The sequence below is a fragment of the Labeo rohita genome, chromosome 18 (genome assembly GCF_022985175.1).
Source record: "Labeo rohita strain BAU-BD-2019 chromosome 18, IGBB_LRoh.1.0, whole genome shotgun sequence".
Classification (NCBI taxonomy): domain Eukaryota; kingdom Metazoa; phylum Chordata; class Actinopteri; order Cypriniformes; family Cyprinidae; genus Labeo; species Labeo rohita.
Genome location: NC_066886.1, coordinates 8,920,443 through 8,938,675, shown reverse-complemented (window position 1 = coordinate 8,938,675; position 18,233 = coordinate 8,920,443). Strand labels below are relative to the sequence as shown.

Genomic DNA, 18,233 nt, shown 5'->3' with positions numbered 1-18,233 from the left:
AAGATGTGCATTGTCACAGTCTTGCAACCAAAGATAGCTTATGGCAGAGGTCTCCAAACTCGGTCTCGCAGGGCTGGTGTCCTGCAGAGTTTATTAAACACATCTGAACTGGGTAATCAAGGTCTTACTAGGCCAGGGGTAGGAAAGTTCTGTCCTAGAGAGCTGCAGTCCTGCAGAGTTCAGCTTCAACCCTAATCAAAAACACTTGAACAAACTAATCAATGTCTTCAGGATTACTAGGGATACAGGCAGATGAGGTTTTTTTTTTTTTTCAGGGTTGGAGCTGAACTCTGCAGGTCTGTGGCTCTCTAGGACTGAACTTGCCTACCCTTGTACTAGGCATACTTGTATACTTGTATACCTAGTTGTAGGTTTGTTGATTCAAGTTGGAGCTAAACTCTGCAGGACACCAGCTCTCCAGGAGAGCTGCAGCTCCAACTCCAATCAAACACACCTGAACAAGCTAATCAGTGTCTTCAGGATTACTAGGGATACAGGCAGGTGAGTTTTTTTAGGGTTGAAGCTAAACTCTGCAGGGCTGTGGCTCTCTAGGACTAAACTTGCCTACTCCTTGTGCTAGGCATACTTGTATACCTAGTTGTAGGTTTGTTGATTCAAGTTGGAGCTAAACTCTGCAGGACACCAGCTCTCCAGGACTGAGTTCGAGACCCCTGGCCTATGATACATTTTTGACAGTGTCACAAATTTCAGCTAATCAAGGTCCTTAGGATTATGAGAAAGTTCCAGACAAGTATATTGGGACAAGTTGGAGCTACAGTATGCTCTACAGTATGTTGGCCGCCCAGGAGCAGGATTGGACACCCCTGCTCTACAGAAAGCAGGCCCTTGGGCAACTTCAGCCCTGGAGAGCAACTGTCTTGCAGAGTTTAGCTCCAACCCTAATCAAACACACCTGCTTGTAGCTTTCTAATGATCTTGGAGATATTGCTTAGCTTGTTCAGGTGTGTTGGATTAGGGTTGGAGGTAAACTCTGTAGGACAGTGGCCCTCCAGGACAGAAGTTGCCCAGCCTTGCTTTATGAGATAGACTGGAGATCCCTACTCTAAAACTACCACCGTACCTCAGCAGTTAAGCATCTTAATGTGCCTCCACCATTACAAGACAATCAAATAAAAAAAATTGTGCACCTTAACCACTGATAGCATCCCTTCATTGTTGTCCAGGTTGGTCTGTATCTCAAAGTTCTGGTTGGGATCTCCGTTGATGATGGAGTAGGTGGCTCTCCAGGCACCGGTGGCTGGGTCATCTCTGTCGTCCACTGTCAGGTTCACTACCACCCCAGTTGAGCCCTCATTCACTGATGCCTGGAACTACAGCACAGGTTTTTGATCTGTCAAATGTTTCCCAATGTTTCAAATCAGGATTTCACATTACAGCAACATTTTGAAATCTGTGATATCACACGTAAATTGACACATTATATCAGGGATCCTCAAATCCACTCCTGAAGGGCCACTGCTCAAACCCTGATCAAACTTGCTCAAACCTTGATCACTTACCTCTGATTTTTAAAGGAATCCTGAAGACCTTTATGAGCTTGCTCAGGAGCTAAACTCTGCAGGGCATTGGCTCTCAAGGACAAGATTTGAGGAACCCTGTATTATATGGTTTTGCAGTCTGTAATCAACATCAACAATTCTCTTTTCAATCTCTTCAAATAATAAGTCAGAATGAGCAGTGGAGGAGTTGCTAGTTGTAGAAATGAATTAATTTCACTGGAAATTAATGCTTTGACTAGATCTCTACAATTGTGCCTCTTATGTTTACAGAGAATAACACAACCAGTGGGACAGTCGCCTATTGTTTTCAGCTAACCGCGCACCACCTAGAGTAATGAAAAAAGCGCTGATCTACCTATGGCTGTATCAGTTCAATCCCTAATCAGTCCTTTCTTCCTTGTTTGGTACACACAGAATCTCTGTCTTACATCCACCTCTCTCCTACCCTTCTTTCTGTCCCTCTGTCAAAGATAAAGCTTAAGCTAAGCCTGTATGAAACGGCTCTTGTTCTGTTTTGTCACTGGAGAAAAACCACTCTATTCAGAGTGCTGCAAATCTCCATAGTCCTTGCTCAATCCAACCCAATGTCATAGGCCTATTTGGGGAGATGAAGTGTTCCTAGAAGGACCAGATGAGCTTTGGTCCCCATCAGCTGTGCTATCATTTCTGTTTAGTGGCTTGTGAAGTGAGCACCTCCTCTATGCCTCAGGGATGTGCTCCCTTTATAAGAGCTGTCCAATGGGGAGGCTATAGGGGGACGGATGCAAAGGTCATCAGTGTCCTGAAGAGGGTGCTGCTGGATCTGGGTGGCTGAATGAATTAGAGAAGTTTAGAAAGTGAAGCTAAGCAGTTTAAAGCACCATGGGACTGAAGTACTGCCACTAAGCCCTCTCTCTAGCTTAATGCTTATTGCTATTAAATTTGGAGCTCAACTAGTGAACCATCCAATATTAACAGTAAAGCATGAAGGCATGTACATTGATAACATTCACACTTAGTGTTTTACTTTTTCACATTTCACATTGATGTAGAAATATCAGGTAGCAGATGCAGGCAGTGACTCTTCTAGCCTCTAGATTTTTCATTTCTAAGACCCATCTCCCAATAAGAATAACTTCTTCAATAATATTTAGAAAAAACCTGGTGGTTTTTTTCCTTACAAGGGAAAGGAGAAAAAAAATCAGCTTTACATATAAGCTACACTTCATCCTTTCCTGAAAATAGATCTCCATTTCATTTTTTCATTTCTGAAACATAAGCCCAGCTCACCGTGTCCTTAAACCTGTGTGTGTCTCAAAGGAGACAAGATTGTACCTGTCTGCTGAAGGCCATGGAGCGATTACATCACTTACATATTACTTCAGCTCCAATGAGAGGCTTGTGTCTACAGTGAGCCCTGCAGGTGTATCACTGTCAAAATCACAGCGGCGGGAGATACTCTCCCGCTATCAACCAAGATTTTATCATGTGTGGAATAAACAATTAAATGAAGATTGTCACAAATGTTTACAGAGGGACATGAATGCGTCCACACATCTTCACGCTGTTCATCTTCACATCGCTGACCAGTCGTGTTTCATTTAATCATCTGGGGCAGTGAAGCGGTCAGATGGATGTATTCAATCTTTGTTGGCTGCTGATACCCTGGCCCTGCCATACCACTGATAAGACCCCAATCCCTCTGAGTTCACAAAGCAACCAGCGGTGTGACAAACAGAGAAGTTATCAACCCCGAGGCTAGACCCCAAAACTGAGGGAACGGGGTGGGTTTGTGCGTGTGAGGTAGATGTCGCCTAGTCAAAGCACCCCAGCACCAGAACACAGGGAATGTGAGGAGGGGAGAGAGCGTGTGGCCAGAGAAAGATAAATCACTTCCTGCAGAGGCACCGGCGTGGTGAGACCCGGAAGCCATGAATGACTGGGATTATTTGGCATGCCATTCATTATCAGTAATGTAGCGCAGTGTGAAGGCATCATTGGAGATTCATTTTGAGCTGTGATACTGCTTTAGTAACAAATAGCTCAGAAAATTCGCACCTGATACTGTAACTCCCCCTTCATCTCAACATCTGTTCGTGGAATCAAATCAACATTCATGACCTTTCGAGAAACTCTGCCTGACTTACACGTCTCAAATTGCACATCTAAAACTGGGAATGTGAGAAAAAAAGCTGCATGCTGTTTTCACAGCTTAACAAGATTCTAGCAGATAACACTTTCCTTCAACCAAACTGGGAACGTTTTCAAGTTGAAAGGCACTCTAGTAGCGTTCGGAGAGTGAGAGTCATGTGAAGAGTCTCTCCTGATATATCCGTGGAAGACAATACAGGTGCCTTTTAATGCCACAAGTAACCTCACTCACACATTTTCACTTCAGAGCCTCTGTGACAGACGGAGATGTTCTACAGTCTGACAGCCCTTCATCAGGAGCCAGAGACCCTCACATTATTGGACCCTTACATTATTATAAAACATAAAATGGACTATACAGATTTTTAGTGCTGACTGGGAGGGAAGGTATAAAGAATGGATCTAAACATGGAAGATATGTTAATAGTTTACCCCAAAATGAAAATTCTGTAATTATTTACTCACTCTCATGTCATTGGAAACCTTACTTTCTTCTGTGAAACACAAACTAAAATAGAACAGCTTTCTTTAAAATATCTTTTTTTGTGTTCCTTAAAAATAGAATGAAGAGAAAAAAGAGTGTGCAAAGTGTTGCTCTGTCATGACAGTAGTTGACCTAAAAAAAGGCCATATTGAAGATACTCGAATGTAAACAACAGCATGGATTGCAAGGTTAATGCACCACTAAATATGTTGTTCTGCTAATTTGTGCTGTCTAAACCACTGACAAAAACATGTGAAAGATGCTAAATCAAATAGAGTAAGACTTAGTAAGCAAAAAAGGCACATTTTTTTGACAAATTGATATTTGATATTTTGACAAACTAAAGTTAATAGTTGGTAAAGATACATACGAGCAGTATTAATTAAGATATTAGCCTAATATTTCACCCACCTGACTGGAAATGATTAGAACAAACTTGAATGTTGGAAATGCTGGTTTAGTTTGGCAAACCAGTTTTTTTTGCACTCTTCTCCTTGATTTGTTATAACTTTTGGCAGTCTATAATCCTCCAAATGTTTTCCCCAGTCTGACCGATTAGTACAGCCCAAAACATGACAATAATTGACCGTTTTCAGCAGCAACAACCAGCAAAATATACAAGTTTTGTTCGGTTCAGTGGCACTGTTCACATTCAGTACCGCCAATATGGCCGACTGATGAAAACCCTCTATTATTTGCAGTCTGACACATTTTGGAACTCAGTGATGCATGAAATCAAACTACTAGGTTGGTTTCAGGTCTTGTGTAAATTATTTAAAATAAATGATTAATAATTAAAGAATTATGTTAAAGTCAACACATTGCACTGTAAAACTTTATTAACCAGAGAAAATATATGTGGACTAATGAATTGTGCAGACATTCAATTAAGCATATTGCACTAGCTAAAGAATTTCAGTCCTGCTTATGGAGATTTGTCTTTCTTCAGAGTTTAGATCGAACTATAATCAAACACACCTGAATGTGTTAATCAATGTCTTTGGGATCACTTGAAAATTGCAGACAGGTGTGTGATGGAACTAAACACTAAACTAAATTATAAACCTACAAAATAAAGTGATGCATCCTAAATTGCTTTGTTCTGCTATGCACTGTAAGTATGCTGGTATCGGTGGTGATGGAAAAGTACAAACTTCAGAGTATGTTAAAAGAGTGTACATCAGTATCGTGGCATAATAATTCATAAAACCAATTTACCCTTAACCCTAACCAACTCATAAACTTAGCTTTTAATTTATTCGTTTATAATTGTTACATTTATATTTAGGCACTGTAAGCATACTATTTTAAATATACTATAATTTGGGAAATTCTAATTCTAATCTAATTTTAAATTGGGAGCCTAAGCACATCTCTTACCTACAGTTCATGACAGATTTGCAAGTAGACATTTTTACATAGAGATAACAGACTTGTCTGCTGTGCTGTTATCCAGCAATATCAACTGACACTTTATTTACTTCATCCTTAAGGACATACAGTATATGTGTGTGTGTCCCCTGAGATGAAATGAGAATCCCTGAATGTTCACAAATTGTCTTACACAGCTGATTTTATTTATGAGGACATGTGAAATAGTTGTACATCTTCTGTAGTTCATTAATTACCAGCTGGACTTCACAGACAGATGGGACTCGTAAAAGAATCTTGGAGTTATGACTTGTAGTCTTACATATAGAATGGAAGATGGAATGTTGGAATAGTCCTCAGAAAATCCGACAAGCTCAAAAAAACACAGAATGGTTAAATCTATACAGGATGCAGTTTGTCACACAAAAACAAGTGTTTATCAGTATTTATCAATCTGAATTGGTTTGAAAAGTGCTACGCTCCATCAAAATGTCATTTATTTTGATAAATGATAAAATATAAAGATAATCATTTCCTCATCATTCAGTTTCACTCGATTTGTTGCGACGTTAATTAAAATGACTAAAACATAAAGGATAAAAAAATGTGATTATGTTCATCTTTAAATATTTATTTAGTGTTATAATTTGACTAGGTAGAAACTAAATGTATATGTGTGTAATGCTGTGTGACAGTACAATTTAAAAAAAATCATTTATTTTTCCTACAGATACGTCAGTGTGCTTAAGAGGGGTCATCGGATGCCCATTTTCCACAAGTTGTTATGATTCTTTAGGGTCTTAATGAAAAGTCTATAACATGCTTTGGTTAAAATTTCTCAGTGGTAGTGTAAATAACAACTTTTTTACCTTGCCAAAATCAGCTCTGCAAAAATCATCCTGTTCTGGTCAAGATTGCTTTAAATGTTAATGAGCTCTGCTCGCCCCGGCCCCTCTCTTCTCTTTGTGGAGTGACGAGCCTGTTTACTTTAGCCGCATTTAGCCACGTTCAGCCGTTAAACTTGCTAACTAGCATGTTATTAGGAAAGGCGATCGCAAAGATTCATAAAAAAAACCTTATACTCACTTCTGCAGTAAGTGAAGCTGGATCACAAATGATTTTCCGTGACGGATATATGTAGATCGGGAGGCGCATTCCCTTCACAAACAAACGTAATCCATTGCATCTTCAGCGGCAGAGATGTCGGGAGTAAATAACCACTATGTTCATTATTACATCCAGCAACACAACACCTCAATCGCTCAATCAGAGATATTCTTGTCTAACTTACATCCCTGCTCTGGCATCGAAACAATAGAGGTCGGACTGTTACAGCTGATGTAAGGCGGGTCTGAGGTAAGACGCTCATGTCAATCAACTATCGTATGAGCGGCCTCTGTCAGTGTGACAACTATTTGCATCTATTAAATATTTATTAAACTATGTAGTTATATGAACAACCATTCAACTTATTTTCCTACCCCTCTATGTGTGTGTGTAGTATATATGTAGTATTAAACTGAAATTAGTATATCTCTGGATAATTCAAATGAAAGCTTGAAGTCCTGATTGAGTGATAAAATTGACAAGCTCGTCATTTATCTTTTATGGAAGTGAAGACTAATAAGCTATTGTTCTCTGCTTCTCTGATTCCACCGAGTAGTGTTTGACTCCAAAGCATTTTTACAAATACTTTCTTAGTGTCAATTTGAGCTTTGAGCTTCAATCTATAAAGTTATGAGAGCTACGGATGTAACTGAAAATCTCAAACATCACGAAGCTCACCACAAATTGATTCAAAACACTGAGTGCAGTGCTTTAAAATAAAACAACCATTCAGTGAACCAAATAATGAAAACCATGAGACGAATGAAAGCAAACACCCACACATCACTTCACAAGCTCTGACTTGGCCTCCACAACAGAACTGTAAACATGCTAATATCTGCTAATTGAAAATTATAGTTAATAAATCTTTCACTCTCTTACTCTCTCAGTAGTGAATATAAAATATGTCGCATAGAAAGGGCGGCTGTTACTTCTACTCTGTATTCAGACCTGTAGGTCTGTAAGTTTCACCATCTAAAAAAAGTTCTTTTTAACTCTCTTATTAAACTGATGTGTTCTATATCCTCAAGCTCACACTGTGTGACAAATGAAGACATGATCAAGTCAACATCCCTCGACTGAATATGTCTGTTCTTGATGGATATGAAAATGACATATAGATAACAACAGATGTGGTATAACTGCAGCTCATGATGAGTAAAATCACAAACACATAAATATGCCAAAAAAACTAACAAGCTGGCAAAGTGATCTGGAGCATTGTGAGATGAACATGTTTTGTAAACAATTTAAAACGCAGAAATGCAAATTAAAAGATTCCAAAGAAAAGATTTGCATAATATGAAATATGCTAAACAACTATAATGTGGTCTGGTGTTTTCATTATACAAACGGAAAGACTGTTCAGTCCTGTCATATACACTGATGAGAAACATTAATTTATATTAATGCACGCTAAATATGCTGAAATGACTTTGCAGATTTGATAAAGGATTACACAGTGTTAGAAGCTAGTTTCCCTGTCTTGACATGCCACGTTAGTATATTCAGAGTAAATTAATTTAAGCTCTAATTGAATGGATATCTTACTCATTTTCTTGGAAAATAATGTATGATGGTGCTTTAATATTAATATTAAATAAACAGCCAGAACATACATGGATAAAGCTTTTCATAACTATATTGTGCTTAATAGGTCAGCTGTTCAAATATAAATTTTTATGAATATACATAAATATATACTGAAGTGTTAATCATACTTGAATTAATGATATGTTAAAGGAACACTCATTAGGCTCATTTTCCAACTCCCCTAGAGTTGAACAGTTGAGTTTTACCATTTTTGAATCCATTCAGCCGATCTCCGGGTCTGGCGGTAACTCTTTAAGCCTATCTTAGCATAGATCATTCAATCTGATTAGACCGATAGCATCTCACTCAGAAATGACCATATATAATTATGATATTTTTCCTATTTAAAACTTGACTCTTCTGTAGTTGCATTGTGTACAAAGACGGACGAAAAATTAAAAGTTGCGATTTTCTAGGTCAATACGGCTAGGAACTATACTCTCATTTCGGCGTAATAATCAAGAAACTATGCTGCCGTACCATGGGTGCAGCAGGCACAATGATATTACGCAGCCGTCAACTCAGCCGGCTGCAACTCTGCATCTACACAAACTTAGTGCTGGTCACTTTCAGGCGCTGCATAATATCATTTCGCCTGATGCACCCATATCGTCATAAATATCGTCATTATATATGGTAATTTCTGAGTGAGATGCTATCGGTCTAATCAGATTCAATGATCTATGCTAAGCTATGCTAAAAGTGCTACCGCCAGACCCGGAGATCGGCTGAATGGATTTGAAAACTGTAAAACTCAACTGTTTAACTCTAGGGGAGTTGGACAATGAGACTATTTTTAAAAAAAGTGGTGTTCCTTTAACTATTTAATGATGCATCTTAAGAAAGGTTATTCTAAAGTGCTATGTTTGTCAATATTAGTAGCGCATAATGGATCATAAAGTGCCTTTATGATACATATATATATATATATAGCACCTGTTAATGGAATGTAAATATCATTAAAACCAAAAGTCATTTTCAGAAATGACTTTAGTCCAATGAGTTTAAGACTCAATATTCTGCAAAGGAACTGTAAGACTGAGAGGAGATGAGCCAGAAATAGTGTAAAATCCAGAAATAAGAATCCATGACCATCAATAATTGCTGGTACAGCTGTGGGAATTGACCATGGATGGTTCTTGAAATGTGGTGCTGGGGCAGTAGGGAATGGGACATAATTCCACATGTCATGGATAATATGAAGGCTAAAACTGACTGTGCTACTGTGTTGTTAACCATACTGTTTTCACCTCACACAAGTACTAGCATCTATAAATGCGACCCTGGACCACAAAACCAGTCATAAGGGTCACTTTTTTTTTTTTTTAAATTAAGAAGCTGAATAAATAAGCTTTCCATTGATGTATGGTTTGTTAGCACAGGACAATATTTGGCAACTATTACAACTACCTGAATTACAACTATTTGAAAATCTGGAATCTGAGGGTGCAAAAAATCAAAATATTGAGAAAATTGCCTTTGAAGTTGTCCAAATAAAGTTCTTAGCAATGCATATTAATAATCAAAAATTAGGTTTTGATATATTTACGGCAATAAATTTACAAAATATCTTCATAGAAAATGATCTCTACTTAATATCCTAATTTTTGGCATAAAGGAAAAATCAATAATTTTGACTCATACAGTGTATTTTTTGGCTATTTCTATGCTACTTCTGACTGGTTTTGTGGTCAAGGGTCACAAATGTTATCTGTCCTCTTACTGGAGGGGAAAAAACTAAACAGGAAAGTCAGAAAGGTTGCTAAGACTAATAATGAACAAGGAGTGTTTGCAGAACTGAAAGGTCATTCATTAACTTAGTGGGAGTCAAAATGATTTAATCCATAAAAATACTGAGTGAGCTATGGCTCTATTTGCACACAATGGACAAAGTCTCACAGCAAAATAATGAGGAGTGATAGGGAACATCTTGACTGCCCTTCTTTAATTTCCACTTACCAAGGTCAAGAACCATTATAGTCAAAATGATTACAGCCCAATTACTGCATATGTTCCATGTAAGATTATTGTCTAATACTACAAAAGACAGCTCCATTCACAAAATGATGAATATTTATTCTGATATTGTCCATTAGCAGAGGGAGTTTTAAAACTTTTAGAGGTCAGTGCATAAACCTCATTCACCATCTTGGATGTGTCTTTTTTCAAGATGTTCTTGTCTTTCTTTCTTCAGTTGAAAAGCAATCAGGTTTTTGAGGAAAACATTCCAGAATTTTTTATCATATAGTGGGCTTCAATGGGTATCAAGAGGCTGAAGGTCCAAATTGTGTAGTTTCAAAGCAGCTTCAAAGGACTCTACACGATCCCTTGTGTAGACAATGTCATTTTCTACAAAAAATTACAAACGTATATACTTTTTAACCACAAATGTTCGTCTTGCACTAGCTCGACTTCACGCATTACGTAGTCATGTTGAAATTGATGTAGGCGGAAACACCAACCCAGTGTTAACAAAGCAAGTGTGCAAAGAAAGTCAAACGGTCATCGCGAAACAGGTAAAACAACAATGTCAGATGATTTTGAAGTTAGAGGAAAAAATGAGATGGAGTTTTTTGCCCTACTTTAACTTTTTGAACTTTTCCAACATAATTACTTTATGCGTGAAGTCATAGACGCACATCGCAGAGCTAGTGCAAGACGAGCACACTGTAAAAAAACAAAAAAACACAATTTGTTAAGTCAACTTAAAATAATTTGTTTCCCTCTGCAGCCTTAAAATTTTAAGTTCAGTCTTAAAATGTTAAGTTGTACTAAGTGAAAACGTATATTATTTTAGTTGACTAAGCAAACAATTTGGTTTGTTAAACTTAAACCTGGGCTTGTTACGCAGCTGCCTTAAAATTTTAAGTTGAATGAACTCAAATATCTAAGTTGTCACTTAGTACAACTTAACATTTCAAGTTGACAAAACTTTTTTTGAGTTGACTGAACTTAATATTTTAAGGCAGCCGGGTAACAAATTATTTTAAGTTGAATCAATAAATTGTTTTTTACAGTGCATTTGTGATTAAAAAGTATAGCAATTTTATTATTATTATTTTTTTTAATGATCGTTTTGCTAGACAAGACCCTTATTCCTCAGCTGGGATCGTGTAGAGCCCTTTGAAGCAGCACTGAAACTGCAATTTGGACTTTTAACCACTTGATCCCCATTGAAGTCCACTATATGGAGAAAAATCCTGGAATGTTTTCCTCAAAAACCTTAAATTCCTGACATGAACATCTTGGATGATATAGAGGTGAGTAAATTATCAGGACATTTTTTTTTCTGGAACTGAACTAATCCTTTAAACTAGCCAAAACAAGATATCTCAGAGGGCAGCATAATTATGCTGACTTTGGCAGCGTGCATAGGCAGCTCACTAGATTCTGGAACAGAGCCAATCACACTGAGTACCAGAATTCCTTTTCTACGTTTAAAATCACTTCAAGCACGTCTGTGAGCTGTGAGCGAGACCTTGTAAATGCAAAGTCAATTGGCTATTGTACAAATAAGAACAGCCATCCGTTCACAGAGTCGCCCCCCAAAAGTGTGCCCGACTTTTGTTACTATCATGTTGTGGACTTGTAGCCATCATTGTTGATGTCATTAGCATTTTGACGGAGACAGCGGCATGCTGTCACTGCAGGGGAGAGAGGCAGCTCAGATAAGCTGTCACTTTCCTTGACTGACAGGCGTGATAAGCCGGATCAGTGGCTGCTGCAGCACTTGGAAGGGGTTCATCTGAAATAGATGCCAGTTATCACAAAGTGCCAGGGTGGGCGGGCATGTACATACCACCTGCGGCAACTACCACAGCCTCTGGCCTCTACCTCCACAGCTCCAAGATCCCGGAACAGGGAGCGTGAGTCGGATGGACCCGGGGAGACAGAGATAATAGAGGGAGGATGGATAGGTCTGCTATTATCCTAATAATACTCCCACTGCGGGACACTGTTACGTGACCCCATACATTGACCGTGGCCTAGAACTATGTCTGGGCAGACAATAATTCTCTTGTCACACTCTGCAGACACTTATTTCAAAAAGACAAATGTTTGACAGTGGCCCAGATGCTAAATACATGAAACGAACTGAGGGAAACCAAAAAACCTTAGCGCGGCCCAGGCGGCTTGTCGAAGAACAGATCTTACGTTCCTTGATCTACTTGGTTCATTTGAGGATATGATTTCAATGGGGTACTTTAAATTCCAATTGATTTTTAGTGTGTTGAGCAATTTGTAGCATAGAACCAGATATCAAATAAAAGATCTCTGGGAAGCTGTGTTACTGATGCTAATAAATAATACAGCTTTATTGTTTAGACCTGTTAGTTTTTATTAGTTTTAAATGGAGTGAAAGCAGGCTTTCGCATTGGAGCAGAGACAGGAACAGTTTTCTATAAGCGATTCTGTAAATGCATCCGTTCAGCTAGACCAGCTAATGAGAATAAATGACCGGATGGGTCCACCTAGAAATGATAAACTGTGGCAATGATCATATACTCGAAATCTGTCTGAAGAAGACTATCGTAATGTATAAAGTGAAGCATCTAATTAAGAAAAACTGAGGAAACGTGAGAAGGTGGTGTGTTTTTTTGTACTTTCGTTTCCTCTCGAAATTGTATTTAAAAAGAACAAATTTAGAGTTTTGATTGAGATTTTTGCCGTCTTGCAAAATTAGTCGGAGATAAGCACATTATATCACTTCTAGGCTTTATTGCAGAATGATAAATGGTGAAGCAGTATGCACTGCATAAAAAAGCCAAATGTATTTAATATTAAAAAATATGCTGAATTTCAGGAATTGAAGTGGTGGAACTGAGTTTGTTTGTAGTCTTTGAAGAAAAAGTAAAACAAGGAACATATAAGGATTGTTGACCCAAAAAATGAACATTTCATTTCAGCCTTGTTCCAAACCTGACTTACTTTCATCAGCAGAACACAAAAGACCAAAACCACTGTTTATGATGCCTATTGACTTCCACTGTTTTCTCAAAATGAGATTTCTCAGAATTTTCTCTGTGTTTAACAGTAGAAAACCATACAGGTTTTAAAAGGGTAAAAAAAAGGTGTTTTTAAGGTGTTTTTAACAGCATAAAGGTGAGTAAATGATAACAGAATTTTCATTTTTGATTGTACTATCGCTTTAAATCTTGAGGTTGACCTCAGCATGGTCAGTCTGGTGCTTGGGTGGTTTAGTCAGAAGGCCAGTTGGTTAATACCAGCAAACCATCTTAGGCATTTTTCAAAAAGACTGAAATTTCAAAATGTTCCACTTTCAAAGGTGTTTTCATGAATATTTACTGAGGTCTGTCAGATACAGCGGCCTAAGAGGAAAAGGAGGAGATATTCTGCTGATCCACTACCACAGCTCTCAAGTCCCGTAGGGTGGACCGGTGCCAAAAACAGAGACTTGCACTCAAAAAGCACCTGTGAGGAGACAGCAAGCTTTCCTACTGCAGAATTTCACAGCACAGTCAAGAGTGTTTTCAAGCGTGTGCAAAGAGGAGGTGCTGCAGTCGACTCAGACCCTGTCAGGCTGGTAAATGGAGAAAATTTAACATGGAAAGAGCTTGTTAAAAACACACTGAATGCAAACACACAGGATCAGGGTAAAGTGACATGAGAATATAGATACAAATAAATTAGAAGCTCTATTTATGGTGTTGTATATGTTGTTTTATTGTAAGTACACCACAAGTCACCGTTATGGTGATTAGTGTTTGAGAACATTAGCGCTTTCTATCTTTCTTATGCAAATCCAATGACTTTGCAGAAAAACAAATGTTTACTTTATGAAAATAGCTTGGTTTCAAAAATTATTCATACACTTTAACCTGACCATGTTTTGCTTAGGTGTTTTTTCTTTAATTGCTAATGCGACTTTTTTTACACCACAGACTGAGCAAAATTAAGCATTGCTTGGTAATTGGTCAAGTATTGATAGTTGTTAAAATATTGTCATCCTAACAGTTTCCTAACATAGTTTTTGGATGATTGTAATCCATTACATATCTTTCTATCAAAGTTATCTGACAACTGATATTTTTTTACCCTTTTCGGTCACACTTTATTTTAAGGTCCAATTCATGGTATTAACAAACCATCAACTACCACTTTTGCCTTAATAAACTCCTAATTTGCTGCTTGTTAAGAGTTAGTGTGGTAGTTGTTAAATTTAAGTATTGGGTAGGATTAGGTATGTAGAATATGGTTATGCAGAATATGTGCTTTATAAGTACTAATAAACAGGCAATATGCTAGTAATATGCATGCTAATAAGTAGCTAGTTAACAGTGTGAATTGGTCCCTATACTAAAGTGTTACCCCATTTTGTAAACCATAGCGAATAAACTGTGATAATGTGAAAAATGTTAAAGGTGTCTGAATAAATTATGGTTTGACTGTATAATTTTAGAATGTTTTACGCAATAAATATAGTCAATCTGGATATTGGCTTTCATTTAAACAACTTATAGAAGAGTTTTGTCTAATAACAGGCCATTTCTGACATCTAACCATGATCTCCACTTATTACTAAGATTAAAAATAAAAATATAAAATACACTAATGAAGGTTAAGAAAATATAGAAAATACTTAAGTACTTTAAAGGGATAGTTTACCCAAAAATTAACATTTTGTCATCATTTACTCACCCTCATATTGTTCCAAGCTTGAATGAGTTTTTTTTCTTATGTTGAACATATAAGAAGATATTTTGAAAAAAAAAAAAAAAACGATTTCCGTACTATGGAAGTCAATGGGGACCAACAACTGAAAGAAGATATCTTCAAAATATCTTCCTTTGTGTTTACCATAAGGTTTGAAACGACATAAGGGTAAGTAAATGATGCCAACATTTTCATTGTTGGGTAAACTGTTCCTTTTAGGTAATTATTTTTATGCAAATTCTTTGCATATATTCAACTTGTTAATGTTTACAGTGAACACCCTAAAGCAAGGCAGCAGCTATAGTCTAAGCCACTCTAAATAGGTAATCCAAATGAGTGGTCACATCAGCCAGTCAGAAACCCCTCTTCCTGGCACAGCAGTGCATCTTGGGAACGGGCCAAGTGAGGGTGGACGTGATGTCTCCTGGAATCTGACAACAGCCCAAGGCACTTCCTCTAAAAAACCATACAGCTCAAAATAAGTGTCTCTGCATCAGCCTAGCGTAGTTGTTTTCCCTCCGCTGGCTAGCAAAGTGCAAGTGTAGCATTTTCTGACAAATTCATCACAGGTGGGCTCAAACGGACACGCAGCTTAAGTTTGCACATAGCATAAGTGCAGTTTTTTTGCCCTCTGGGTTTCATACTGCTGAACGGCAGCGGTGGCCAACTGTTTAGCAGAAGACTAATGTGTATTTTATAGCCTATAGCTATAATGGGCAGCCAAAAAACTCTATACTTATGATAACACGCACACAAACAATACACTCCGTCCATGGATAGACCATCACTGCCAGGGCAGGACCTGAGTATTATAACACAATCATTTCAGTCCACAAACAGGAGGTCGCGGAGGATAAGCGATCGAGAAGGACCCAGTCCATCACCTTAGTGTGTGAGTATTTGTGAATCACAGCTGTCACTGCAGCGCACCTGAGATTAGAGTGATTGATGCACAGGGCTTTTTTCTCGCAAGGTCAGAGTATCTGAGTGAAAAGCTGAGGCCCCGATCGAGCAGGGAGGGCTTCTGTGTGTATACACGTGATTTGAGTGATTGACAATTGGAAATGATTGGTGAAGGCCTTCTGGAAGCTTGAGTGTTTGTTCTCATGGTAAATGACTGCAGGTGTTAAGCTGCTTCAAACCACTGTAAATCATTTCAAAAGAAAGTGACTGTAGTACAATAGTCAGCTGTTAGGGTGAAATATATATTATAAAATTGATAGTGATATAATCATGGATGCTGATTGGTCAATACACCAGTTCTGCAATGTTAAATATGGTGAAGCAATGAATATATGTGACCCTGGACCACAAAACCAGTCATAAGTAGCAAGGGTACATTTGTAGCAATAGCCAACAATACACTGTATGGGTCAAAATTATCGATTTTTCTTTTATGGCAAAAATCATTAGCATATTAAGTATCAAGTTCCATGAAGATATTTTGTACATTTCCGACTGTAAATATATCAAAACTAAATCAAATTTTTTATTAGTAATATGCGTTGCTAGGAACTTCATTTGGACAACTTTAAAGGCAATTTTCTCAGTATGTACATTTTTTGCACTCTCAGATTCCAGATTTTCAAATAGGTGTGTCTCGGCTAAATATTGTCCTAACAAACCATACATCAATGGAAAGCTTATTTATTCAGCTGTCAGATGATGTATAAATGTCAATTTAAAAAAAACTGACCCTTATGACTGGTTTTGTGGTCCAAGGTCACATATGTGACATGTTAATTATTTTGAGTCAGAAATCGCAATAAGCTGTTTGTAGATAAAAAATATTATTATCTAAGCAAAAAAATTAAGCATAGTAAATCTGAAATCTATTTTATTTTTTTCCCCAAATTCCGTTTTATGTTTTTCCAAATTAATTTTTTTCCGTTTTTATTTTTATGGATTTCTGTTTTTTTTTTTTTGTTTGTTTGTTTTCATTTTTCAAACGGCATGAAACTTACACAATTTAACAGCAATTTATTAAAAGTTTAACAAAAAATAATTTTTAAGGCCCTATGAAATACGTTTTATTTTTTTCCTCAAATGTAGTTATTTTTGCCAAATTCTTTGTTTTTTCATTAATTTTCTGGATTCCATTTTAATGGTTTTATTCAATTTTAATAATAAAAAGCATGTCTAATTAACATATTTTATACAAAATTAATTTAGTATTATTTTCTTTCTTTCCTTCTTTCTTCTTTTTTTTTTTTTTTTTTTTTAGAAATACTGTGTTGTGTATTTACAACAACTCTGGTAAATATTCCTTTAAAAAGTAAAGTTTTAATAATTTGATTATAAGAAGCAATACTACAGTTAGGTTAGAGCCTGGACCACAAAACCAGCCATAAGTAGCAGGGGTATATTTGTAGCAATAGCCAAAAATACATTGTATGGGTCAAAATTATCGATTTTTCTTTTATGGCAAAAATCATTAGGAAATTAAGTAAAGATCATGTTCCATAAAGATATTTTGTAAATTTCCTACCATAAAAATATCAAAACTAATTTTTGATTAGTAATATGCATTGCTAAGAACTGCATTTGGGCAACTTTAAGGGTGATTTTCTCAATATTTTGATTCCTCAGATTCCAGATTTTCAAATAGTTGCATCTCAGCCAAATACCGTCCTATCCTAACAAACCATACATCAATGGAAAGCTTATTTATTCATTAATTTATTTATTTAAACTGACCTTTATGACTGGTTTTGTGGTCCAGGGTCACATATCTGTGTCACATTTTCTTCAAGTTAAACTGGACTTTTATTTTGATGGGTTGCTGTGAAGACCTTTAAGCTTCTGTTTGTATATGATACGACGATAATAAGATAATAAGATAAAATACATCCAGTTTGGAGTATAAACGTAATGCTTGGTAGCTGGTACATTTTCACTTAGTGTATAAAACTCAGTGTGTTTCTGGGTCACAACGACTGAAAATAACGGAGCAGGTCACATACAGTCAATGAATAACATTACTAAGAAAGGAAAAAGAAAAAAAAGGATCCTCCTACCAGTGAGTGTGTAAACTCAGGTGCGTGGTCGTTCCTGTCTGTGATGGTGATTGTGGCTGTTGCAGTTCCTGTCAGTCCCACCTCACTTCCTGCCATGTCCTTCGCCACGATCTCTAGCTCGTACTGCGTAGTTGGAAGAGTCTGTGAACACAAGAACATGATTGAGAACAGTCAGTAGAGCTTCGGGATAGAGGGAGTACAGTCGTGATAAGATCTTAAGTGGCTTAATTGAAGAACAAGTAATTGTTTCATGACTGCTTTAGTGCTGGTTAGACACTGTCAATATGCACTGAAAAGCGCCACATACTTTTAATGAGCGCTTACGTTCTTAATTAA

The 18,233-nt window shown here is 37.2% G+C and overlaps 1 protein-coding gene across 1 annotated transcript in view; it reads right to left on the bottom strand.

Annotated features, from left to right (window-relative positions):
• Positions 1-18,233, bottom strand: part of cdh13 (cadherin 13, H-cadherin (heart)) — a 394,548-nt gene that overhangs the window by 61,730 nt on the left and 314,585 nt on the right. Inside the window, exons 8-9 of the mRNA XM_051135516.1 lie at positions 17,898-18,038; positions 1,149-1,331 (exon numbers count right to left, since the gene is read on the bottom strand). Coding sequence (XP_050991473.1) covers positions 1,149-1,331; positions 17,898-18,038 — 324 coding nt within the window. The remainder of the gene's footprint in view (positions 1-1,148; positions 1,332-17,897; positions 18,039-18,233) is intronic.